The sequence below is a fragment of the Phodopus roborovskii genome, unplaced genomic scaffold (genome assembly GCF_943737965.1).
Source record: "Phodopus roborovskii unplaced genomic scaffold, PHOROB, whole genome shotgun sequence".
Classification (NCBI taxonomy): domain Eukaryota; kingdom Metazoa; phylum Chordata; class Mammalia; order Rodentia; family Cricetidae; genus Phodopus; species Phodopus roborovskii.
The window spans coordinates 2,140,231-2,166,042 of NW_026125665.1; the positions used below are offsets into that span (position 1 = coordinate 2,140,231).

A 25,812-nucleotide genomic window follows, 5' to 3' on the forward strand; every position below is an offset into this window, starting at 1 on the left:
AGTGTGAGCACAGAATCTCAAAGGTGAAACAATCTATGCACCTACCAGCAGATGAGCACTTAGACTTGTCCAGCTACCTAATGTTACTACTCAGCCACAAAAAGGAATGAAGCGCTACCTGTGCCACAGTAAGACAAAACTGAAAAATGTAAGGCCCCACAGTGTGTGACCTCATTGACATGAGGCATGCAGACCAGGTTAATCCACACAGACAATAGCAGAGCAATGGCTCGCAGGACTTGGGGGAAGCATGTGAGGATCATGGTAGGAGATATGGTAGGATTAGAGGCTGCACAATATTGCCAGTGTTTTGAATCCCATTGAAACGTTCATTTCAAAACCCCCTATGAGCCTGGGGAGACTGCTTAAAGTAAATGAGTGCTTTCTGCGAAAGAGAGGACCAAAGCCTGGACCCCAAGGACCCAAGTAATAGCATCACTGTGTCTCTAATCCCAATGCTCCTGCAGCCAGATGGGAGCATAGGAAGGGCAATCATCAGACTGACCAAGAAACCCAGCTTTGAACAGGACGGAAGGTGAGGCCACACCTGAGGGTACCCATATGCATACAATGTTATATACGTGGCCCCCTAAATCAGTAGTTCTCATATGTGGGTCATGACCCCTTTGGGAAAACTCTATCTCAAAAAATATGATCATAACAGTAGTGCAATTTCAATTATGAAGTTGCAGTGGAATAATGCTATGGTTGATGTCACCACAACATAAGGAACTGTATTTAAGGGTCACATCATTAGGGGGGTTGAGAGCTGCTGCCTTAAATAATAAAAATAAATTATCAGCTACATGGTACCTGAATTTCACCTCAGTTTGAAAACGTAAGTCATGCCCAGCAGTGGTGGAGCATGCTTTTAATCCCAGGACTCAGGGTCAGAGGCAGGCAGATCTGTAATTTCAAGGCCAGCCTGGTCTACAGGGAGAGTTCAGGACAGCCAGGACCACACAGAGAAAACACTGTCTTGAAAAATCAAAAATCGAAACAAAACAAAAATGTTAAGTCAGATGTAGTGCTTCATGTACCCTGATCAAAAGAACAAGCCAGGGTTGGGCTGTATTTCACTTGGCAGAGCATTTGCCTGGCCTGCATGGAGCCCAGGGTTCAACTCCAAGCACTAGCAAAGCTGGGTATGGTGGCCCAGAGGTGGAGGCAGGAGCATCCTGAGTTGGAGGTCATTCTTGACTAATTTGAGGCCAGTCTGGGCTAGATCCAGCAGACCCTGCCTCAAAGTCGACAAAGACCTAGAAACAGAGTGCTGGCTGTTCTTGCAGCGGGCGGTGGTTGGGTTCCCAGAGCCCACATGATGTCTCAATCATTTGTAGACTTTCATTTGGTGTTTATACACACATGCAGATGAGACACCCAAAGCTAGAGCATCCAACTCTTTCTACAGGCTGTGGGTCTAACCCAAGTGTCCCCTCTACTGGCCATAACTGGAAGAGTCCCATGGACGAGTCTTCGCCTCCAAAGGGTGTAATGGAGCAGTGACAGTTAGGCCTTGGGGACACAGGCAACTGTGGAACCAGAGACAGATGTGTGTGTGTGTGTGTGCGCGCGCGCGCGCGCGCACCAAGCTGGGATGACAACAAAAGTTGGGCATGATTTCTGCCATGCATGTCAAGCTGTGACTGACAACAGAGCAGGCTGTGTCACAGGGGCAAAGGATGGGAGGGGCAGGGGCAGAGGGGACTAGCAGAGCAGAGGGCGAGGACTTTCCTCTGAGAGCACTGGAGTCAATGGTAGGCTTCTGAGTAGGGGAGGGAGATGACCAAATTATCATCTTATTAAAAGTGGCCTTAGGTCATGCCAAACATGATCATTTTGTACCTCGGGGTTCCCGTGTGTGAGGTGTGTATCTGAACACCCAGCCATGCTTACTGATTTTATTTTTTTGCAGTACTGAGGCTGCAGCCCAGAGCCCTGTGCATGCTGGGTGGTACTTGCCCCAGGGTCACTGTCTGAGGAATGTGGTTTAGCCTTTGGGGACACTTTTAAGTGTGTAACTGGAGTTGGGGTTTTCCCTAAGTCGGTTGGAAATGTCACTTGGCTATCCCACTTCTTTGAAAAGCCTGTCTGTCTGGTTTTTGAAGGTCGTATATATTTTTCTCTGGTTGCCTTAAAGATTCTTTTTTTTCCCGTTTTTTTTTTTTGTTGTTGTTGTTGTTTTGTTGTTGTTGTTTTTGTTTTTGTTTTTGTTTTTTGAGACAGGGTTTCTCTTTGTTTTTGGAGGCTGTCCTGGAACTAGCTCTTGTAGACCAGGCTGGTCTTGAACTCAGAGAGATCCGGCTGCCTCTGCCTCCTGAGTGCTGGGATTAAAGGCATGTGCTACCGGTTTTTTTTTTTTTGTTTGTTTGTTTTGTTTTGTTTTTAATCATCTTTCTCAGTTTGTGTTTTACCAAAGTTTAGCTTTAAAGATGAGTGAATAAATAAACGTAAGAACTATTTTTTCGAGATAGATTTTCAAGAACAGAAGTCTACCTTCACAGTTCTAGAGGCTGCCTTATTTTCTGGCACCTTCTCTGTCATCCCAGGGCAGGAGGGCAAAATGCACAGACGCTGTCCTTCGGGAACATTTTTTTTTCTTTGTAGTGTGGGGGCGGAGTCCAGAGGCCAGATGCCAATTTTTTTTTTTTTTTAAGATTTATTTTTATGGGGCTGGAGAGCTGGCTCAGTAGTTAAGAGCATATGCTGTTCTCATAATGGACCTGAGTTTGGTTTCCAGCACCAATGTTGGCTCACAGCCCCTGTAACTCCAGTTGCCCGGGCCATCCAACACCTTCTTCTGGCATTTCTGGACATCCACATTCATATGCACTTACCACACCCACAAATAAGCAGGCAAAGAATAAGTCTTTAAGTCTCTAATTTACTTCTATGGATATGGGTGTTTTACCTGCATGTGTGCCAAGTGCATGCAGTGCCCTCGAAGGCCAGAAGAGGGCATCGGGCCCTCTGGAACTGTGGTTACAGTTGTGAGCCTCCTTGTGAGTCCTCTGTGAGACAGCCACCTCTCCAGTCCCTCCACCCGCTTCTTGTTATGTGGTGAGACAGGGTATTATGGTCCTCTCCTCAACCTCCAAAGTACTGGAGTCACAGCATGGGCTTTTTATTATGAGTGCGATGGTAGCTCACATGGAGGTCAGAGGGCAACTTTTGGGAGCTGATTGTCTCCTTCTTACATGGGAGTCCCGAGGATTGAACTCCTCAGCCTTGGCAGCTTGCCAGCCGCTGGCTCTTACTCTGGCTGGTAGATTGCAGACCAGCTTTCCTCCTGGTATGTCTTGAGATGCTGGTGCTCAGCCTTGCTGCCTGCTTGGGGTTGATCTCTGTGCTCTCTAATGACCCAGCCTGCTCCTCTGCTGTGTGGCTGCCGTTTTCTTATTGGTGTACAGGGTGGAACCCAGAACATCTCTATCCCTCGCATGTGCAGGTCAGTGGTGGGGTAGGTTCTTGGTGGCTGCACTAAAACAGGATGTTCAGAGCCACAGCCTGCAGTGCAGCAGACCTGTGGAGGGCAACAGGGTGGCAGGACACTGTCTGGAGTGGGCAGCCCTCAGAGACACTGGTGGGTAAGGCAGGGCTGAGAGGCCTCCAGATGCTGGCAGGCCCTGCTCTAGACCCTGAGCTGGGAGCTGGCCTTGCTCTAGGAAGGTTATTCTTGGCCATGAGAGGTGAAATGCACGTGACTCATCCCAAGTAGGAGTGTGGTGACAAGGAAAGGCAGGAGAGCAAAGGCCACTGACAGGCCATGGGGACACAACTTGTAAGCCCACTGGGACTTGTAACCAGTAAACTTATAACTCGGTAACCAGTCTGGGGGCAAAGCCCAGGTGGGGAACGTGGGAGTCTCCAACTTCAGACCAGCAAAGGAAGGCTACCATCCACAGGAGACAGCAGGCTAGAGACCCAGAGAGGACAATCCACACTGTGTCCCTCAGAAGGGCCCCGGCTACTCAGGGGAAGGGCCCACTAGTCCCTCACTGCTAGGCCTACTTTGCCATGGCCCAGGGCACCCAGGTGGGCCTGAACCACAGCACACAGAGAAAGGACAGGCAGTAAGTGTAACAAATGGACTTTAATGTAACTGTCACACAGAGGGGTGCAGAGCAAGGTGGCCTTGTACAGTGATGTAGCCCATGCCTGCCCAGGGACCCTCAGGGGCAAAGGCTGAGGCCACGTACCCTCTTAGGGAAACACTGATGTGGCCAAGGGCTGGCATGGGAAGCATAGCCAGCCAGACAACTTCCTGGACATGGACCAGTGTGGAGAGGGGACAGCTGCCCTCACCAAGTGCTGCATGGTGACTGTAGGACGCATGTAGAAAGGTGATAGACAGCAACAAACGACAACGACAATCAACATGCTCAACAAAATGGCAACAACAGGAGACCCTGGTGGTGGGTGAGGATGGCATCTGTAGGGTGGTGAGTGGCCAGGCATGTGGCACCAGGAGCCAAGGCTCAATCTGGCCTGCTCCTGGGGGAGGCTGGCAGGCCCTTCCTTCCCACCCTGGATCAGAACGGGACCAAGGAATGGGTTCTGCGTGGGTTCGCAGGCTTGAGAGGAGGGTGGCTTTGTGTGTTCAGAGGCACCCTTCAGCTTCGGCTTCAATGCATGTGGCAGGTATGTCCTGAGGCCGGGTGGGCGGGGGTGGTTGCAGAGGCCCCTCACTGGGTCCGGAGCTGGTAATCTAGAAATGTGGGCACCACACGGGGGCATGGGGCACCCGCCCTCAGCTCCACACGGGGGCATGGGGCACCCGCCCTCAGCTCCACACAGAAAACCCCAGCCTAAAAAGACTTCTGTAGGTCCTGCCAGCCAGCCACTCACCTCCGTTCTGTGTGATGTAGCGCACCCAGGGGAGGGCCTGGTAGCCACTCTTCTCAATGATCTTCAGGTAGCGTACCTGGACACAAGGGCCCTGAGTGTGCTGCACCCCCACCAGCACCCCTCACCCAAGGGGCAAGGCCAAGGGGGCTGCACGCTTTCCCCTTGGTGACCTTGAGCTTTTCAGAGGGACAGGAAGTGTCATTCAACTACACACTTTCTGAGATGCCCCAGGTAAATGGGCCCCATGCCAGGACGGGATCTGTGGTTTGGGCTATGACTCTGGGCTCAAGTGTTGCAGGCAGCCAGCCCTGACACACTCATACCTGGATGCCAGAGGTAGTGAAATAGGGAATCTCGAACTTGACACTGATGGGAGGCTTGCCCTCCTTGTCTTCAGCTTCCACACTGGGAAGACCAAAGTGGGCCCGCATCAGGTACTCCTTGCCACCCTGGGGAGCCAATGCAGGAGGCAGTTAGGCAGCTGCCCAGCTTCCTGACCTACAACCAATGTGCTGTCTCCCAGGCTGGCTTGTGGCTCCCAGGAGCCAAAGCTGGGCAGGTTGTGAAGAGGCTCCAACAGCTCCTAGGGACAGACAGGGGTGCTGCCAAGCCAGACGGGCCAGACTAGCCATGGTAGAAAAGGGAGCCTGGGAATATACTGCGCGTGCGGGAGTGGGGGGATGGGGAGGTGAGGGTGGGGTGGAGGGGTGAAGGGGTGTCCCACTGTACCACCTCTCCTACTTGATCTCAGATCAGTGTAAGATAAAACCAAAAAGGTCAGAGGGTGGCACTGAACAATGGGTGGGCTCAGGCTCCCAGGAGCACACCAATAACTTGGAAGTGATTTGAAAGTGGCCAGTCAGGACTGGCTGGGATCTTTGCCCTGCCCCGGCCAGGAAGAAAACAGGCTTAGGCCTGGCTGTCCCCTATGCCTGGCATTCTGGCTTTAGCTGTACCTGGGACAACATGGCCTTTGGTCTCCTGAACTCAGACCAGGGGGAACAGGACAGGCTGTGAGTAGGGCCCTGCTCAGGAGCTAGGATGCAGCAGGGCTGAGCCTTGGCTCTTCCAAGGTTCTCTGCGTCAGCTCCAGCCGTAAACACACCACGACTCCATGGGAGACAATGAAAATAACATTCCAACTCCTGACACCCAACAACAAGGTAAGGAGGGAATGGAGAGAGGAAAACACAGGCAGGAGGATGCTGGCAAGTTCAGGGTCAGCCTGCAATGGGAATTTTTGGGACAACCTAGGATGCATGATGAATTTCAGACTAGCATGGGTGGAATGGTTAGAGGTCAGTCAGGGCTACACAGTTGAGTTGCAGACCAGAGACTACTTAGGGAGACCCTGTTTCCAACAAAATCCCCACAAAACAACTTCCATGTGAAAACAGAATTTGTAGAGAATGACATTCCATGTCACATGGTAGATTTTGTGATACCCAGGACAGAGTTCAGAGAAACATTTATGGGCATCAACACTAACATGAAATTACCAGTGAGTGAGTGAATTAAATGGGGGTCTGGGTCACCGCATGTTCATAAATAAAGACTAAGGAAATGTGAGGATGGATGGATGGATGGATGATGGGTGGATCCAGCACTAGGGAGGTGGAGGCAGGTGGATCACTGTGAACTTGAGCCAGCCTGGTCTGTACAGTGACTTCAGGTCAGCCACTGTTACACAGTAAGACCCAAGCTCAAAAACAAAAACATGGAAGACAAGAAGAAGCCAGAGCTCTCATGCACCTCTGGGGGCCATGTGACATGGTGCCTTTCTATACAGAACACTATGGCAGATCCTCAAATCACTAAAACTAATTTTTGCAAACCATTCAGAAATTCTGCTTGTGGGCATGCCTGAGAACAGGGCAGGCATGGAAGAGAAGTCTGAACACGCACACTCACGGCAGCTGAATGGGGGGGGGGGGGTGAGGTCCAGAGTGTCTGTCAATGGAAAAGGAAGGGACACAGCAAGCACAGAGTATCATCTGGCCTTAAACAGAACTTCAATATTCAGGACAGTGATGAGCTCTGAGGACACTGTGCCACATGACAAAAGGCTGGCACAAATGGGCAATTACTGTGACTCCATTTACAGGTGGTCCCTGATGTCTGCAAAATCAGAGAAAGTGAAACAGTGGTCACCAAGGGCCAGGGGCAAGGAGTAGGTATGTCACCAGGAGCCAGAAAAAAAACATTTCCTTATTTCCTTCCTGCCTTCCTTCCTTCCTTCTTCCCTCCCTTCCTCCCCTTTCTTTCTGAGACAGGGTTTCTCTATGTAATAGTGCTGGCTGCCCTGAACTCATTCTGTAGACCAGGCTGACCTCAAACTCAAGAGATCCACCTGCCCCTGCTTCCTGACTGCTGGATTAAAGGCTTGGGCCACCACTACCTGGCTTGAAAACACATTTTTGAGTCAACTCTGCACCAGGACAGTGGGCACTGGACAGCATCTACCCTGAGCGAGCCTGGCTATCCTTCCTACTTATACTCCCTGACTCCATGCAAGGCCCTAAGGCCAGGAGTGCAGAACTTGGGGTGCCTTGGGAAAGGGTAGAAAAGCTGGCCTTGGCTCCCAGTCTCCAAAATGCCACAGTTCAGTACAGGCGAGGGTGAGGATGAGGGCAGAGATGGCACCCACTGTGTGTGGGACCCTTTTGTAGTGGCTGTGTTGGGCCACCAAGGGCAAGGCCTCCTGGTTTAGATCTGTGGCCTGCTCTCCCCCAGCCCTGCTGGGGTACAGGGAGGAACTGCACCTGTGTTCCTGGGACCAGGATGCCACTCCCCAGGACGAGGACAGGGGTGAGTACCTTGGGAGGGGGATGGTTCAGGGACATGTGAATACTAGGCTCACCGGGAAGGACTTGATGGACCACACAATCTCGCTGTTCTCTGGCACCCACTTGACACTCCCCACTGTAGTCTTGAACTTGGGCGAGTCAGCATCATTGGGGACTGGTATGTGGATCTCTACATTGTTGGCTGTTGACCGTCGCTTGAACTGGCTCTTGGCCTGCAAGGAGGCCCCAGGCAGAGGCTCTGGAGGGTGCAGGGAAGGGAGTCTAGCCACCCCCACCCCTGCCAGCCACTACCAGGACCACACGGTCCCTACCTGGCAGTGCCCACACCTGTAGGAATCTCCCTCCTGTCCTAGGCCCTCAAGATGCCCACCCCTCCCTCTAGCACACAGGTGAGTATCTACAGGATGGGCTTGTCTCCTTGTTTCTGCTGCTGGGCCAGCTCCAGGTGACAGACTGCTCACTCTCCCACTCACCTTGATCATGTACTCGATGCGGCTGTGGGAATGCTTCTCAATCACCGACTCAATCCAAATCAAAGGCTTCACCTGTGGGACACAGGAAGGCGCTCACACCAGTCTCACTTTACTGAGGGTAAACTGAGGCCTGTTCTTCCAGGAGACTAGTGTGCAGGCACGTGATGGGGCAGCCTCCCTAGGTTCCTATGAAGGTGGAGCAGCTATCATTGTCCAGCAGTCTGCCCAACAAAGTCAGCAATGGTCAAGGCTTCCTCCCACCTTTGGGGCTGGAAGGTGCCCAGAGGGTGTGTGAGAACTGAAGGTGAGCGTTCCTGGGAACCTGCTACCCTGGGAGGCACTCACATGGGTATTGAGGCGATAAGACATGAGTTCGAACTCTCCATCCGGTGGGATGAAGGAGATGGTGCGGTCGTTCTCAAAGCGTGACAGCCGCACACACTGGTGAAACTTCACGTCCTCCAGCTCCACTGACTTGCTCTTCCCTCCTGTGTGGGGCAGCGGTGGACTTGGCATGGGGTCTAGAGTCCCTGTGTGACCTCCAATTGCCCTGCCAGGACCACCCTGGCAGATCAGAGCCAGCCCCAAACCCAGAAGATAATCCAGTTTGTATACACAAGGGGCCAGTTCCTAGAAAGCTGTCTGTCATCCTCCTACCTCCACATCTCAGCCTGTCACTAGCATGGAGTCCTGGGGTCTGGGCTCCCTGTGCCATACCATCCCTTCAGCTTCCAGACGGCAGCTGGTCAGGACACATTTGCTAAGTGGCTGCGGGTGGCACTGTGGTGTCTCACCCACTTCAAGGGCCCAGGCAGGGTTAGCAAGTCCAGGAGGCTGTCAGGGGCCAGGAACCTGGAACTAGGGCCTAGGTATTGTGTCCATGAGGAGCCATGGAAGCCTAGACATGCCTACTTGTGCTGTGGTCTGCTATTGGAAGCCACATCACAGAAAGAGCCCAACCTTGGTGTGTGACCTTTCAACAGCCCACACTCAGGGTGTCAAAGTACTAAGAACCTTAGCCTCTGCCACCCTCTTGACAGTTTCACACTGTAGTCCAGGATGGCCTCAAACTCATAATCTTCTCACCCAGGTCTGCTAGGTCAATGTTGATCATTTACTGATCTACAGCGCTAGCCTTTGAGGTCTTTTTTTTTTTTTCAAGACAGGGTTTCCCTGTGTAGCTTGGAGGCTGTCCTGGAACATGCTCTGTAGACCAAGCTGGTCTTGAACTCACAGAGATCCGGCTGCCTCTGCCTCCTGAGTGCTGGGATCAAAGGTGTGCGCCCCTGATGCCTGGCACAATGTGGAATTCTTGGTGTGAGTGCTGCCGTGCACATGCGGCAGTGAGAGGACAGCTTGCAGGCTCAAGTGATTACACTAAGGTCACAGGGCTTGGCAGCGAGCACCCTTACCTGCTGAGCCACCTCAACTGACCAAGAATTTTCTTAACCCTGGCACTTGAAAGCTTTCCCACTGGGTGAGCACGCACTTGGGATCAGGTGAAGTCAGCTCTCGGGGGCAAGACTAATCCAGCATCCCAACTGTTCTCGGGTACTCACGGCCTGTGTTGTCGAAGAGCACCTTATCGTTGAGGCCCAGGCGCAGCTCAGGCATGCCTGAGAGGAAGACCCGCATCTTGATGGAGCCCACAATCTCACTGCGCAGCACGTTGCCATTGGCACTGACCTGAGGACAGCAAGAACTATGTAAAGTGTGACATCCACGTCTCTGGCTTAACTGCAGACCCGACTTTCTCGCTAGTGTTTGTCCCGAGGAGGACAAGCAGATGAGCCAAATGCAGGTGCCAGGGTCCCGCAGCATAGAGGATGGTGGTGCCCACTCCGCTGGCACTTGTCTAAGCAGATGGAAACCCAGGCCTAGTTTTACACGCACAGCAACTGGACTGTGGTGTTTGGTGACGTCACCATGACATCACCAGGGAGAGCCTACTCAACCTAGACTGGCCATGGGCTACCAGCAGACACTACCTGGCAAATGATACCGCAAACATGGCTGCTGCTTCACCGGCGTGTTTTCCAAAGTTGCAGCCCAATGTGGAAAGGGCAGGACAGGAAAGGTGGGTGAGGGCACAGCAGCACAACCAGAAGTGTGTGTCTATGTTTATGTCCACTCTCACTGCACTGCTGATGACAGGGACGCCTTAGGGAATTCCCAGCACCTGGGGGTACTCAAGGGAGCACTACCTTGAGTGTGATCCACCATTTGTCAAAATAATGGCATGCAACACACAGCTCTAGGTGCTTTGCAGACACTCCTAAGATAACCATGAGACAAGAGCAGAAGCTCAAGGAAGAAACAGAACCCTGAAATGTCTCCATGACCCAGAGGGAGAGGGGGAAGGAGACAGAGAACAGGAAGCAGAAAAGAAGGCAAAACAGCAGCCCTAAGTTCAGAAACTCAGTGAGTAGACATGGTCTAAACATAACACTCAGAACACAGAGACTGCAGCTGGGAAGTGGCTCAATGAATAAAGTGCCTGCCATGCAAGCATAAGGACCTGAGTTCAAGGCCCCAAAGCCCCATAAATAAAACCAATATTTATTGTAAGTAGCTGCAATGGAGGTGGAGACAGACTTCCCTACAACTTTTGGGGCCTCCAAGCCTGGTGTACATACCAATAAACAAGAAAAGGACCATCTCAAACAAGGTGGAAGGCTTAGGACTGACACCCAAGATTGCCGTCTGACCTCCATTGTAGTACTCATGCACTTACATTCACACACACACACACACACACACACACACACAACACACACACTCTCTCACACACACACACACTCACTCTCTCACATACACACTCAAAATGGACTTCCCTTTGGGGGTAGGGGGTGGGGTAAAGTCTCACTATGGAATTCAGACTGGCTTCAAAATTATGATTTTCTTGCTTCAATCTTCTAGTTTCTGGGAAGACAGATGGGTGCTACCTGGCACCGTCTCAGAATAGTTTTACTGATGTTCCTACTAGAACCCATTCTGAGTAAGATGTAGGCAGATTCCAGGTAGAAGGGTAAGGTGTGGTGGTCTGAAGCTCAGCCTCAGGCATCTGAACATGCTCCCGTTAGTGCTGTCTGGAGGCTTGGGAGGTGTGGTCTTGCTGGAGAATATACATCACTGCGGATGGGCTTTTAGGCTTCAAAGCCTTGTGCCACTTCCTGTTCACTCTGTTTCATGCTTGTGGTTGGAGGGCTCAGTTCCCAGCTCCACACACTATGTCTGCCGCTTGCTGCCATGCTGGACCCTACCCTCTAGAAACCATAAGCCCAATAAACCCTCTCTTAACAAGGTGCCCTGGTCTTGGTGTTTTACCATAGCAGGAGAAAAGCAACTAATACACAGAGGAGGTGTGATAGAGGAGCAGACGGCAGGCGAGGGGTGCACTCCTGTCGTCCCAGCACTGGGGAGGCTGAGGCAGGCAGAGGTCTGTGAGTTCAAGGATGGTAATGCTGTCTGTCTTACTCAATGTGGGCTCTCTGTACACCTAGTGCCAGATGCTCCATGCCCAGGCTGTTCCCCTTTCTGACTTCTCACCATCTGCTCGGATGGCTCACTGGAGAAAAAGACTGTCAGCATCAGTATTAGCATCATGTTCCATTCATTTGCTTTGAATAAAGAGACAGAGCCATCTTGTTTAGCTCAAGTACACATACACAAACACATACCCCACATACATACACATACACCCACACCCTGAATGCATACACACAAACACACACACACACACACATACATACATACACACAGACACAGACACAGAATTTTTTTTTTTGCATGATGTGATGGTGACCCTTGATTGTTAACCTGACAGGCCTATAGTCATGTGGGAGTTTCTAGATTGGGTTACCTGAGGTATGAAGACCCACCCAGCATGCAAGGGCCCCATCCCACAAGCTGCAGCTCTGGATGAGTGAGAAGGAGGAGGCCAGCAAAAGCACAGCCTTCTTCTATCTGCTTCCTGACTGTGGATACTATGTGACAGCTGCCCGTACTCCTGCCATCAAACTTCCCAACTACGATGGGCTGTGATGTAGAATGAACCCTTCCTCCCTGAAGTTGCGCCTGTCAGGTATTTTGACAGTTAGACAAGTAACTAATATACCCTGTGCACAGAGGTCCTGGGTTCCATGCCCACTACCACAAACACTAAACACTAAGCAAGGAACACACAAGCCAAAAGCACAAGCCACCCATCTCAGTATTCTAGAAAAGTAGCAGTCTTGGGGTGTGTGATCTTTTGGGGTGGCTGTAACACTCCAGAGTCTCCTGGTGACAGAGCTGGCTTTATGAGTTTGGTCTTACATGTGTGCAGATGTCTGTGTGTGAGCACATGGAGGTCAGAGTTTCACATCAGGCATCTGGCCCTCTGGTTCCCCATCCTTTGTTTGAGGCAGGGTCTCTCAGTGAGCTGGAATTCTCACTTTGGCTGGGCTAACCTCCTGTCCTTATCCCTCAGTGCTGGGGTTACAGTGCACCCAGCTTCCACTCATGTGCTGGGATATGAACCTTTGTCCTCACACTTGTACATAAGCAGTCTGCTGGTATACCTATATTTTACTTGGCTCACTGAGCCATCTTCTAGGCCTGGTATTTCTTTAAAATGTAATTATTTATTATTAGTGTGTGTGTGTGTGTGTGTGCATGCAGGTGCATATGCACGAGTGTACATGTGTGAGGTCAGAGGTCAACTTGCAGGAGTCAGTTTTCTTTTCCTACTATAAGACCCAGGATGGAATGCAGATGATCAGGCTTTATGAAGGGTGCCCCTTCTAGTTCCCTTTTTCTGATACAGCGTGACCCTGGAAGATTTAGAACTTGAGGTCCCCTACCTCAATCTCCTCAAAGCCACCACTATGTTGTCCCTACAGATTCTAAGTGAGAGGGAGGCTGGCACAGAGGGAGCAGGGTTTCTCTAACGACTGAGGCCAAAGCCCAGGAGTACATGCTCTGCTGGTTTTCAGTTTTATCCCTCTGACTTCCACCCTGGAAAAGACGGGGAAAGGAAGAGAGAAGGCAGCCTACCAAGAGGTTAACCGCCTCAATGACATCCAGGAACACTTCGTTCTTCCGGTACTTGATGCCCTCCGAACGCCAGGACACAGCATTGGTGACAGTGGCTGGGGGGCGAGGGGCCCCCGTTTCCAGCTTGTGGCCTTCCTGAGTGATGTACCTATGGGGCCACCCACTCAGTTTCAGAGGTGACATACAATGTTGGGTCTTGACGCTGGGATGGGGCTAAGAAGGAAAGGAGGTCCAACCACTGGAAACTCCCATATTAGTGGGCTCCAGGAAGGTGGCCTCTGACTAGGCACAATGTGCAGTTATAGTGAGTGGGCTGCACATACTTAGTTTCAGAGGTAGGGCGTTGGTGCAGGGTGGGGAACGGGGAATCAAGTAGTCAGCATTGTGGGTACCTGAAGGGACTAAGCCTTGGGCCACCCAGTGACCCCTTCCCACCAGAACAGCAGAGTGGCAGCTTTCCTTGGTGTCCCTGTCAAGTGGGGAGCTGGCATCCCAGGCTACATTGAGGGGGTGAAGCACAGCATGGAACCTGCTGGTCTCTGCTTGTGCAGGCAAGATTGTACAGGATACATGGCCTGCTCCTATCAGCCCAGCACTCCAGAGGCAGAAACAGGAGGATCAGGACCTGGTCTCAAAATAACTAAAAAATAGCAGGGACAGGGAGAGCAACCTGCCTGCCTGCTGGGCTGGCAATTGAGGTTCTGGGGGCACATGCACTCACTCCTGTAGGATCTTGCTGTCTGTGGTCTGTGGGTAGCCAAAGTCCATGAGCTCATCCAGCAGTTCGTAGATGATGACAAAGTTGTCTCGGATGCTCTCCTCCTCCAGCTCCTTAAAATACTCAGAGAAGACCTGGGCAGGGTACAGAAGAGTAGGCTTCAGCCCAGACTCAAGGGCCATTCTGGCCCTTCCCATGGGTGATGCTCCCCATGGGTGATGGCACAGGCCCTGAATTCAAGGGTCTGAACATGGCCCACTGTAGTGAGATAGTATTCTGTGGCACTGACCACGCCCATTGGGGGTGGAGCCATGGGCGGAAGTGACCTGTGGAAGGAGGTCGGAGGGGGCCAGGAAAGGCGCTCTCTTCCTGGCGTGACTCGGACAGGAGAGGATCGGGTTGAATTTCCTGGTGTTCATCAGTCTAGGTTGTAAGTTATTTCTCCCTGAATAAACATCTATTCGGCCTATTTGTTTATCCTGATCCTCATTTACTGCGATAGCCCACAGGTACTGGCCAGGAGAAATGATCCTGTGTCAACATTACAGCTGCCTGAGGCCTCTGCTGTCAAATCTGACTGTGCCTGCCTCTGAGTTAAGGCTGCCACCTACCCCCCTAAAGTGTTGGCTATCTGGCTGTAAACATCTCCATTTCAATAGGTAGGTAGGAGGCTAGAGAGGGGACCCAGAGGGGTACCAGGAGGCCTGTCTTCATACTGACACTGAAGCAGGCCTGGCATTAGAACAAGCAGGAAAGGCCAGCTGTGAGGAGAAACAAGCCGCATCCCTGCATCCCTGCTCACCACAGCACCCTCGTCATATCCCGCCCGCCCACCAGAGGTGGCAAAGCTTGGCTCTTCACAGTGGGCTTGCTCAGAACGAAGTCACCTGGGGGCTCGCCCAGTGGGCTCCCTTGCTCCATTCTCTGCCCTCAGCTAAGAGGAACCTAAGAGGCAGGAGAGACAGGGAAAAAGTTCCCCATTCCCAGAAGCACTCATGGAAACCCAAAACCAGCCGTGGTACTCTTGCTCAATCCCAGCAGCAAACAAAGAGTTTGCCCATAGCTCTGCTGCCTTCATCCCAGAGGACTCAGCAGCCAGAAGATGATTTAAATCCAAAGGTGTCCTGAGTAAAGCTGTGTACTAACCAGCATCAGACTGCATATTCCTACATGTCCCCAAGGCCCAGCCTGTTCACCTAACTGACCCCAACCCTCTATGTCCAGGCACAGGGCCTGGGTCACACTATGCACCCTCCTGCCCCAGTACGTTTGCACAGCCATGATGTCTTCCCATTTGTTCACTTTCTTGGGGATGCAGTGAAGGCCAAAGACCTCACCCGCAAGGAGGCTGAGGCTTCCTGGCCTAGGACCACCTGGGTATACCATGCTATAATCCCTCACCCAAAGCCCTTTCCAGGAAAAAGTCTCACTGCTGAGTGCCTTACCTGCACCACCTTGTAGAGGAAGGAGAATACCAGCGACACACAAGCATTCTTTTTTGAAGTGGCGACCACTGCATGGTGACAGAGTCAAGGAGCCTTCTGGGGCTGGGATACCACATCACAGACCCCCCTGCCCCCCATTCTCCCTGCACCAGCTGCACTCTAGCTGTCCACTGGGCCCAAGATTAGGAGGACTAAGCCCCAAATGTGAGCCAGGCCAAGGACATGTCGTAAGCAGTCAGTGGAACCTTGGGGGACACAGAAGTGGAAGGCTTACAGGTTGGCTTCTGGATGCTGTGTTTGGGAGCAAGATGGGGAGAACCCATCTGGGTGGGGAAGCAACCAGGTCAGGATCGTCTGTGTCTACTTTGTGGCAATACTTTTCCTGGAGAGATGCTATACACATCTACTCCCCCAGATAGGGAGCCCAGGGTAGACCACAGTAAGGGCCACTCCCTCCAGATACCCTTGGAAGCAGCCCACTGGTTCATATGAAATCTGGCCACAGGGAAGCCAACACAGGTTGGAAGATAGTTAAGTCTGCTGGCATTCCAGTGAATTATCCTGCTATTTTGTATGCTCTCCAAACACATGAGGCCTGTTCTTGATTATGGGACACACACATAAATCAACCTGTTCCATGAGAGATTGGCAGGCAGATCTCACAGGGTCTATGCCTATCAGTGAGGGATGCAAATATTTCCTTACCAGTGTGGAGACAGCCACAGGCCTCTTATAAGCATCTTCACTCAAGCTGAAGGTGCTCTACTCAGCCCAAGCACGGCAAACATGTTTCTAGCAGGTCTTGCCCTTCTCCCCCGTTAGCCACCAACATCTATTATCTTATTTGGTCACTTCCTCATCCTGAGCCTGACTACCAAGGTCCAGCTATCAAAGTATCAAAATCCAGCAATCAAAAGCCCCCTTTGGGTGCCCTAGTTAACATGTCCAACCAAAATTAAACACCTCGTGCTAACTTGCGGCTTCCCCCTTTACCTTTTATAAACCACCATCTGCCTATGTGCCATGTCTGTCTTCTCTCTATCCAGAGGCAGCCACTTGATACCCCCTTCTCCCTCTCCCTTGTCGTCCTCCCCGCTCCCACTCTATGCCCATCCCAGCCCATTCTAACACAGACCTCCCCTTCTCCATCATCCTCTATCTCCTCCGCCACAGCATCCCAGCCCATTCTAACACAGACCTCCCCTTCTCCATCATCCTCTATCTCCTCCGCCACAGCATCCCAGCCCATTCTAACACAGACCTCCTCTTCTCCATCATCCTCTATCTCCTCTGCCACAGCATCCCAGCCCATTCTAACACAGACCTCTTTTTCTCTTCCTCTTTAAAATCACACCTGTAAGTCATTTGCTGCTGTTTTCGCCTGAGTCAGGAAGCAGCCACTTTAACTTTTCCCCTTCATAAAGGACCTATCTGTGGAAACAGGTGTTTGGGTATGGTCTATGCCTAATACAGGATTCAGAGGGGAAGCCCCCACTGTGGGTCGTACTCCTTCCCTGTGACTTATTGGCCAGGAAATCCCAGGCTCCACAAACTGTGAAGGCTATTGATACTGCTGTTGATTGTATGCCACATCTAGATATAAGACCTATTGCTGAAGACATTGCAAAGTTTGACTGCAGGACATAGAGAAATTAAGTTGGAAACTCCCACTCTGATGGCTGGCTTTTACAGTGCCAGAGGAGCTATTCATGCTGCTGGTGAACTGTCACCAACATTCCTGCTCAGTAATGGACCCTGAATGCTAATACTGACATGATAGGCAGCACTTGCCTGATTGTGTAGGAGTGGCTTGGTGATCATGGGAAAGACCAACAGCCTTTCTATTGGCTTTCAGGCCTACTCCACAAGAGGAAGTTCATATCTGGTACTGTATGTCAGGACAAAAACTTGTGGCTAGTGAGATCATGGACCCCAAGGGGTAAGCAACTTGTAATGTTTTACCAGATTGATGTGATGTGTCTGTCAAACTGCCTTCAAAATGTGTGTTTACCAATCACCAATGTTTTCTGCCTCAACGCATATATAACTGGTAAAGCTCCTGGAGTGGCTTAATTTTTACCCAGAGGTAGACATTTGTAGTTATCCCTCCAATGTCAGGGATCATAGCAGAACAAGGGGGAGAAAGAATGTAACAGCTGAAGGAAGTGGTGTTGTACAGCAGTTTCCTCTTGAGATAGAAACATTGCACCCTGCAGGGAAACTCCTTAAGTAGGAAAGCAAACAGCTCCAAATAGCTTTAGGAAGTCCCTGAAACTGAGCAGATTCACTAGGCCTCTTCCCAAGAGTAAGCAAGCAAAGTTGCAAAGAAGATCTGAGACCAAATCAGCTGCTTGGAGGAAACAAGAGACCAACAGAGGTAGCCGCCGGGCAGAAGTTTAGACCAGAGTCACTTGGAAGGGACATTCTCCAACCTGCTAAGCTGCCTGCAGGCTGTGCAGTGTGCTCCAGGTTCCCAGCTTTCTTGAGCTCTCACACACTGGCATGGGCTTTGGTGATGCAGCTATCTTCGAATCATTTCTGATCCTGTAAGTCACCCCTCACCCATAATCTTATATGTAACTGCAGTAAAACTCACTGGTTGATCAAGTTAGACTTCAGTGGTATCCATACTTTGGTATGTAATGTCTTCCCAGCAAAAGTTTTGTCACCTAGCACCTTCCTAGCCTTGCAGACTGCACTAAGCCAACCACACTTTTTACAGAAACCTCTAGGTCTCCTCAACTGGTCTAGGCTGCCAGATTCACAATGACTGTGCTGGCACAACATGCCTATCAGCTCTTAGGAGCTTCCTGCTTCCCTTTCCCATCAGTCTGAGCTACCAGGGGAGGCCTGTAGCTAGTCCCGCAATCTCTATTTATGCCACACCCATGCCCAACATGTGTGCTGGCAGGAAGACCTAGGAAGGAGGGAGAAAGCCAGGTCCACTTGAGCCTTGCCCAATCTATAGAACAGGGTCCAGGCACAAACTAGAGACCCAGGAGAATGACAATAGAGGATGGGGCAGTGGTGGAGGATGCCCCAATGCGGGGGTGGGGTAGGTGCAAACCCTCTTATGCCCCTGTTGCTACACCGAGGTACACAGTGGTGACAGGGACTCATCTGCTGATCCAACAAGCATCTCACCTATTCCTGCAGCTGGGCAGCCACAGTTTAGAGTTTGGCTTCAAATAATAGCCATCTTTCTCTTACGGGTCCCAGGCCACCTATTTCCTCTCCAAAGTTATTCTCAAGGTTTCTAGAGATGGGGATATTTCTGGGATCCAACCTAAGTGGGGGGGGCACCTATCATCACAGCTAACCTGTGGCTCCAGGGTCATGCCTGGGTGAGAAGGTAGGGCAGGAGCTGCAAGGCCAGAACTTGTGTCCATAGGAAGAGGCAGCGCCTGCACCTGTTGGGGACACACACACATTTACTTTCTGACCCTGAGGGGACCTGCAGCTGCAGAGCTGGTGTGCCCACTGCCTACTGTGCAATCAGGCCCTGACAGGTCTGCCCAAAGCCCCAAGTGGTGGGTACACCCATGGTGGGATTCCAGCTGGCAGCACGCTTGGTTTGAGGCTGAAGAGGGGCTGGGGATGCAGGGCGTGAGAACTCCCCACCCCTACTCCTACCCCATTTTCCTCATTTGTTCACTCCTGCCTCTGACAATCTGGCCACCCCACCCAAAGACCTACCCTGTTTAACATGACATGCCTCCAAAGGCCAACCTTGGGCGCAGCTGGCCCCCACTCTTGCCACAAGTCCCTCCTTCCCCTGGGCTACAGCTTCTGGGATACTTAGCATTCCTTAAACTTGCATCTCTGGCTGTCCAGCTGTCCTGTGCCAATGGGCAGGCATGTCACCCCCCCCCAGCCCCCCACTCTACTCCGCAGCACAGGGATACGGTACAGGTTGTTGTGCTTAATCCACATGAATCGAACGCCACCATGGGCCAAGATAGGTGACAACATGCCCTCCTCCTCCTTCTCCATCAGGATGGGCATGAAGTGCTCCACCTCTGACATGTCCACGTCCCCACGGTAGTTCCGGCAGATGAGTACCTGCATTGGGAAGGAAAGAAGGGGTGATGTTCACTCCTGAGTGACTGGGGGAGGGGTGGAAAACATTTGTGAAGGCACAGGACTTCAGGCCAGTTTGACTGCCACCACAAAGCTGTCCTGTAGTGGGAGGGCAGGAAAGGGGCAAGCCCTGCCCCCATGAGCACTCCAGGCAGACCTGCTGGTGCACTTGGCTCTCCTCATTATCATAGCACCAGGAGTCCAAGTTTGCAGAACCTCACTGAGGCCTGTATGTGTCTTCCTCCTAGGCCCTGCCCTGGTCTTCCTGCCTGCACAGAGGGTCTGAACCACTGCCCGTCACCAAGGGACTATGGAATGGGAACAACCACACTGCAAAGTTAGTGACACGAGAGTTAAACATGACACTGGCTCTTCCCAGAAACAGTTATGGTAGAGACAAAGTTATGTATGACAGTGGACACTCAAAGGAAAATGGAACTGGGCCCAATGAGCCCAGGCTAGCCTCAAATCCAGTATGTAGCCAATGATGACCCTGAACTCCTGTTCCTCCTGCTGCTACCTCCTGAGTGCTGGGATGGCAGGCATGAGCTACCACCCCCAGCCCACATATATGAATACTTCAGTGGCTAAATTTTAAATAGACCCAGACCAAAGACAAGGACATGACTTTCAGAAGATGCATAGAGCATCTGGGGACCCCAGGATTTCAGAATCTGAGGGCTCTCCAATCTCTATATAGTACCTTGGTGTCTGGGGACAGTCTACTCTGACAAGAAAGATACCTGTAGCTTTTGCTTTGTTGAAATGATTTCACTGTGTAGCCCAGGCTAGCCTCAAACTCATGGCAATCCTAAGTGCTGGAATTATAGGCAGTTCAATGCAACATCTTTGTGTGTGTGTGTGTGTGTGTGTGTGTGTGAGAGAGAGAGAGAGAGAGAGAGAGAGAGAGAGAGAGAGAGAGAGAGAGAGAGAAAGAGGGAGAGAGGGAGAGAGAGAGAATGTATGTGCGTGAGTGCAGTACATGAGCCTGAGTGTGAAGGGAAGGAAGTGACATGGGGTTTTCCTCAACCTCACATATTGAACAGGGTCTCCTACTTGAACTCAGAGCTTGCTACCTCAGCTGTCCAGCATGATCCCTGGATCCTAGGGTACCATGTCCTCCTGGCATTTAGTAGGTTCTGGGGATCTGAACTCAGACCATTCATTATAGTTACACAGCAAGCACTTTCCCTGCTGAAAATACTCTACCAAACACAGCAACACATACTTCTAATCCTAGTGCTTGGGGACAAAGACAGTAGGATCCCTGTGAGTTTACATAGTAAGCTTCAGACCAGACAGAGTGAGACCCTGTCTTTTAAAAATTCCAGGGTTGTTGGGAGGTGGTATCTCATGAGCTGGGTGGTGTGGTGTGGCACATGCCTTTAATTCCAGCACTAGGTGGGGCCAGAGGCAGGCAGATCTCTGAGTTTGAGGCTAGCCTGGTCTACAAAGTGAGTTCCAGAACAGCCATGGCTACATAGAGAAACCCTGTCTCAAAAACAAAACAAAACAAAAAACCTCCAAAAAACACACACACACACACACATACAAACAAAGAAAGAAAGAAAGAAACAAACAAACAAAAAAGCCAGAAAAACAGAACAAAACAACCAACAAAAAAAAATCTCAGGGTTGCTGGGCATTGGTGGTACACATCTTTAGTCCCAGCACTTGGGAGGCAGAGGCAGGCAGATCTCTGAGTTTGAGTCCAGCCAGGTCTACAGAGCGAGTTTCAGAACAAACAGGCTATACAGAGAAACCCTGTCTCAAAAACCAAACAAACAAGTAAATCCCAGGGGTTAGAGAAATGGCTCATTGCTTAAGTCCATCGCTGGTAAGAGACAGGCTCAGTTCCCAGCATCCGCATCAGTTAACTCACAAGTGCTTGTAACCCCAGGGGATCTGATCTCTTCTGACCTCCATGGGCACCTACACCCTTGTGCACATACCCCCAGTCTCTCTCTCTCTCTCTACACACACACACACACACACACACACACACACACACACACACACACACACACACACACACACACTACACACACACGCACACTACACACACACACACACACACACACACAGGAAATTAAAAGAATCACTATTCCCACCCGGAGGCAGCTGAGTGCAGACACAGAGCATGAATGCAGGACTGTAGGACATGGGACTCGGAGATACAAGACACGAGGATAGGCAGGATGAGCTCTCCCCTCAGTCACTGAGTACCCTGGAAGACCCTGAGGAAATGGGATGGAGGGGCCATGTGGGAGCTGTGGTCACACTGCCTGCTGTTAGCATGGCTGGTTGCTGATATGGCAGGGCTGCAGTCCCCTGAGCTGCCATGCTGTACAGGCATCACCTGCCTCAGAGCCTGTCATTTCTGAAAACATTCTGCCTCTGTTGTTTCCAGCTGCGATGACAGTGTAGCAAAATGCTTCCTTTCTTTCCTAAGCACTTGGGCCTTGTAGGGGACATAGCACCCACTGGGTGAACTTCTGGGTCTGATGCCCTGGCTGAGGGACTGTCCTTCGCTGGGTCTGCTCCTATTCCTCTTGCTGTCTCTGATATGGTAGGCTGGCTACTTTTACAAATACAGACTACAGTGCCCAGAGAAGCAGAGCAGGGCCAGGATCTGAGTGACATCCTCACTCCCACTCCCACCTGCTGTGTGGCCACCTGTGCTCACTGGGAACTGCTATCCTGGGCACACTAAGCCTGCTTTCTTGCTCAGGTGTTCAAGGACTAGACTGGACTGATCAAAGAGTCAGCCAGGAGTACTTGCTGGGTCACTTCACCAGGGCTGCCCAGGGCAGGGCAGACGTGGGTCCCGCACTGTCACAGCTGCCTGTGGATAGACAATGGGAGACCTCCCCACTAGCCCCACCTCCATCAGGGTTTGATGGGAAGGGGTGAGGGTTAGGAAACCCTGGGGAGGGAATCCCCTCTGAGCTGGTGTGGCATGGAGGGGACAGGTGAGACAGGCCACAGCTCCTCTCCCTGCCATCCTCTCACCCCATGGTCCTTTCCCACGAAGCAGAAAAGGATTTAGCTTCGACAGAAGGTAGATGAGGCAGCCTCTCCCTGCCTGTTCAAACCCATCAGGAAGCTCAGGGGCAGTTGCCTGTCCCCAGGGGAGGGGGCCATTCTCACATTCCTATTATTTGCCCCTGCAGCAGCACCACTTACCTCTGAGACCCATGGCCTCCAGGATGCCCTATGGTCCCATAGTAGCTACACCCTGTCTTTCACAGTCCTCTCTATCAGAGCAAGTGACATGCTGTCTTTCCCATGGCCCCACTCCCTCCTCAGCACAGCACACTTACTGAGTTCTGTCTGACAGCCAGGCTCTGCTCTGGGCATCTAGAGTCAGTATGGAAAATGAGAGTATCTATTCTCAGGAATGTCCCAGGATAAGGAGACATACAGATAAACATGCATGTGATGCAGTGGGTTGCATGAAGTGTGGTCAGGGTGGGAGGGCTACAATATGATCTCAGGCAGGGCAAGCAGGAGAGGCTTCTTGGAGGAGGTGCTGTTTGAATTGAAGTTGGGTCACACAGCTCTCCATGGGAGCAAGTACAAAGGCCCCAAGGCAGAAGCAGACAGATTGTCCAGGGACCTCCTTACAGTCCCCACTTCCTGAAGTGGGATGAGCCAGAACCATGTGCATACAAAGGCACTGGGCTGGGGGTATGAGAACTCACATTACACAGGTCCTTGTGAGTAACAGGGCAGCCTGGGGTTTTGTCTTCAGTGCCCAGAAGGAGGGACAATTTAGAGAGTTCAGCACACCAGACCTAGGGTCACCAGGGCTACGCTGTCAAACAGGGAAGCTGAGGGGTGGTTGGGGAAGCAATTCTTGGAGGACCTCCTGCTTGCCAAAGGTGGTCACAGTAACCAGCAGCTCAGCCTGACACATTGCCATAAGGTTGTTTTGATTCAGGGAGCTCTACAGCACCTCTGAGGAACTTTCCAGAGGCATGTCTGTTTACATCCCATCCTGGGGCCTCCTCCCATTGGAGCCCTAAGGTGCCACCATTAGTCTGTGGGCTGTGTGCATGCCAACTGGGATACCGGTCACTTCCTCGGAATCAGCTCAGGTGCCCAGTTCTGCCTGGAAATCTTTTGTAACTTTCTCTGACTGCCAAAGAGAAGGCAAGCAACCCAACTGTTAGGCATGTGGAACCTAAATACAATGTTCTTTGTGCCTTGTGCAGGGCCAGGCCTGAATCACACCTATAACAACCCAGATAAGACTCTTTGGACCAGGCGGGAAGGCAAAGCTCAGAGAGGCCACAGGTTTGTCTATGGTTACATATCTCAGCTGCAGGGATGGGTTGAATCTACACGAATCTAGCTCTACAGCTTGAGTCCAGGATGGAGTACTAGCTAGGCGCCAATGAGGTGTTTGCTAAAGAAACAAGCAAGCCATGACAAGCAGCCCATTGTACCTCTAGGCCAGGGCAACAGGCAGAGCATGTGTCATAAGGCCTAGAGGACACTGTGCCTACCCAGGTTCCCAGAAGGCTGTGGAGGAAGCCTGGCTCTGGGACTCACCAGTTTTGACCTTGGGTGGCATCCAAGGCAGGCACACACTCAAGGGACTAAGGAAAAGGCTGGAGCTGGGGCACTCCACCTCTTCACTTCTGAACAACCCCAGCTCTCCCACATGAGTTGGACACCAATATTCTTTCACTGGGGAATGTTGGGTTTGTTTACTGTGGCTGGACCTGTTCTGGTAACTTCCAAACATGAGAGGCTGGTCACCTGCCTTCCACCTTAATGGATGGAGGGATACTGATAGCCCATTTCTGAAGGCTTTTGCATTGGGTACACTGTGGCTCCCTGGCAGAGTGCTTGTTGAACAGACTTGAGGCACTGGGTTACAGCCTCTGCATCACAAAAACACAAATGAGCCATATCCAGGCTGTGGTGGTGTACACCTTTAATTCCAGCACTCCTGAGGCAGAGGCAGAGGCAGGTTATGGTCTACAGAGTGTGCCCAGGAAAGCCTGGGCTACACAGTGAAACCTTGTCTTATAAAACCAAGGGGTGCTGCTGGGAAATACAGACAGGCAGATCCATTTAGTTTAAAGGCCTGGAAACCTTGCTGAATCAGTCCAGTGACTGAGTTTGATAACAAGAGTCCATGTAAGGGTAGCAGGGTCTCCTTCCTCCACACACATGTGCAAACCCACACAAACACACGCGAATTAAATTTTCTTTCTCAGATACCCCTGGGAAAGAAGCCTGGGTCCTGTTTCTAGCCAGGGCCTCCATGTCTCAGCAGTCTTGTTTTTGACCAGTCAGGAAAGCTTCCTGTCCCCCAGCTGGGGCTACTGGTCCGTTATGAACACACGGCCCCAGCAGTCATTCATTTATCAGTGCTTTCCCATGTGCTTAGCCCATCCACGGGGCCCAGGACGTAGCAACCTGCCTGGCTTCTCTGAAAGCATCGGCTGAAAGCAAGGAGGCTTGAGGTGGGACTTCCAGATGGCTATTTCCCAGTCATCAGTGTGACTCTAGGCAAGTCTGTTACCACTCGCCTCTATAGCTGCTCTAGGGAGAAAGCACTTATAGACTGCACGTTGCAGAGTAAGAGGCCGACCTGAGGACACAGTCCCCGCCACACCTCCGGCCAAGGGTCGCGCGATCCGAGGGCGCAGGGTCCTCAGTTTCCGGTCCAGGGCAAAGGCCAATCCCCGTACCCGGGCGCACTAGGCGGGAAAGGGGCAAAGCGGACGGTTACCTAGCAACCATAGCCCACCAAGTTAACCAGAGATGTGGCGGGACTCGCAAAGACCACCGGCCGTTTCCTAGCAACAGGGTAGGGCCGGCAAGTGAGGCTGCCCCGCCTGCCCGACGCCCTGGCAGGGCTGTACGGTCAGTTACCTAGCAACAGGGTGGGTCCCGACAGGGCGAGGGCCCCACTGTTGCCTGGCAACGCGTAGGGTGGAGAGTCCTTCAATACCTTGCCTTTCAGGTCCAGTACGTAGACGGCGCTGGCGGACATGGCGGCTTTGGAAGGCCTCGGCAATAGCCGAGGGCGGCGGCAACGGCAGGAACTGCCGGCGTTCAGCAAGGCCCGGCGCGCCCCGCGACACTTCCCCTCCACTTCCGGTCCATGAAGCAGCGCGCGGACCGTTATGTCCGGTCTGAAGGGAAAGCCGCGAGTGAGCACATGCGCAACAGAATAGGTGCAGGCGCAGTACGAAGTTTGTGCCAGTGTTTTTCATCCACAGCTCAAGCGGGCCGGAAGTAAGTCCCAGCGGGCGGAGCCTCCCTGGTAGGAGGGGCCTGAGGGCCCTGGGCGGAGCAACTGGCCTGTGGCTGGCAGAGTGGCGGTGGAAGGTGACCGCTTTCAAATCCGCTGCTGTGGGCAGATGCTGAAAGCATCTGTGGGT

General features: G+C 51.9%; 1 protein-coding gene across 1 annotated transcript; it reads right to left on the reverse strand.

The window, feature by feature from the left end:
• Nucleotides 1-4,078: 4,078 nt before the first annotated feature.
• On the reverse strand, nucleotides 4,079-25,561 carry Ap1m1 (adaptor related protein complex 1 subunit mu 1). Its single transcript, XM_051178198.1, has 12 exons — nucleotides 25,380-25,561; nucleotides 19,234-19,390; nucleotides 15,329-15,396; nucleotides 13,887-14,017; nucleotides 13,166-13,313; nucleotides 9,688-9,814; nucleotides 8,474-8,616; nucleotides 8,129-8,200; nucleotides 7,709-7,867; nucleotides 5,172-5,297; nucleotides 4,849-4,924; nucleotides 4,079-4,708 (listed from the first exon to the last, which is right to left on the reverse strand). Exons 1-12 carry the CDS (start codon nucleotides 25,419-25,421, stop codon nucleotides 4,686-4,688), a joined length of 1,272 nt encoding a protein of 423 aa, XP_051034155.1. The 5' UTR covers nucleotides 25,422-25,561; the 3' UTR covers nucleotides 4,079-4,685.
• Nucleotides 25,562-25,812: the final 251 nt, after the last annotated feature.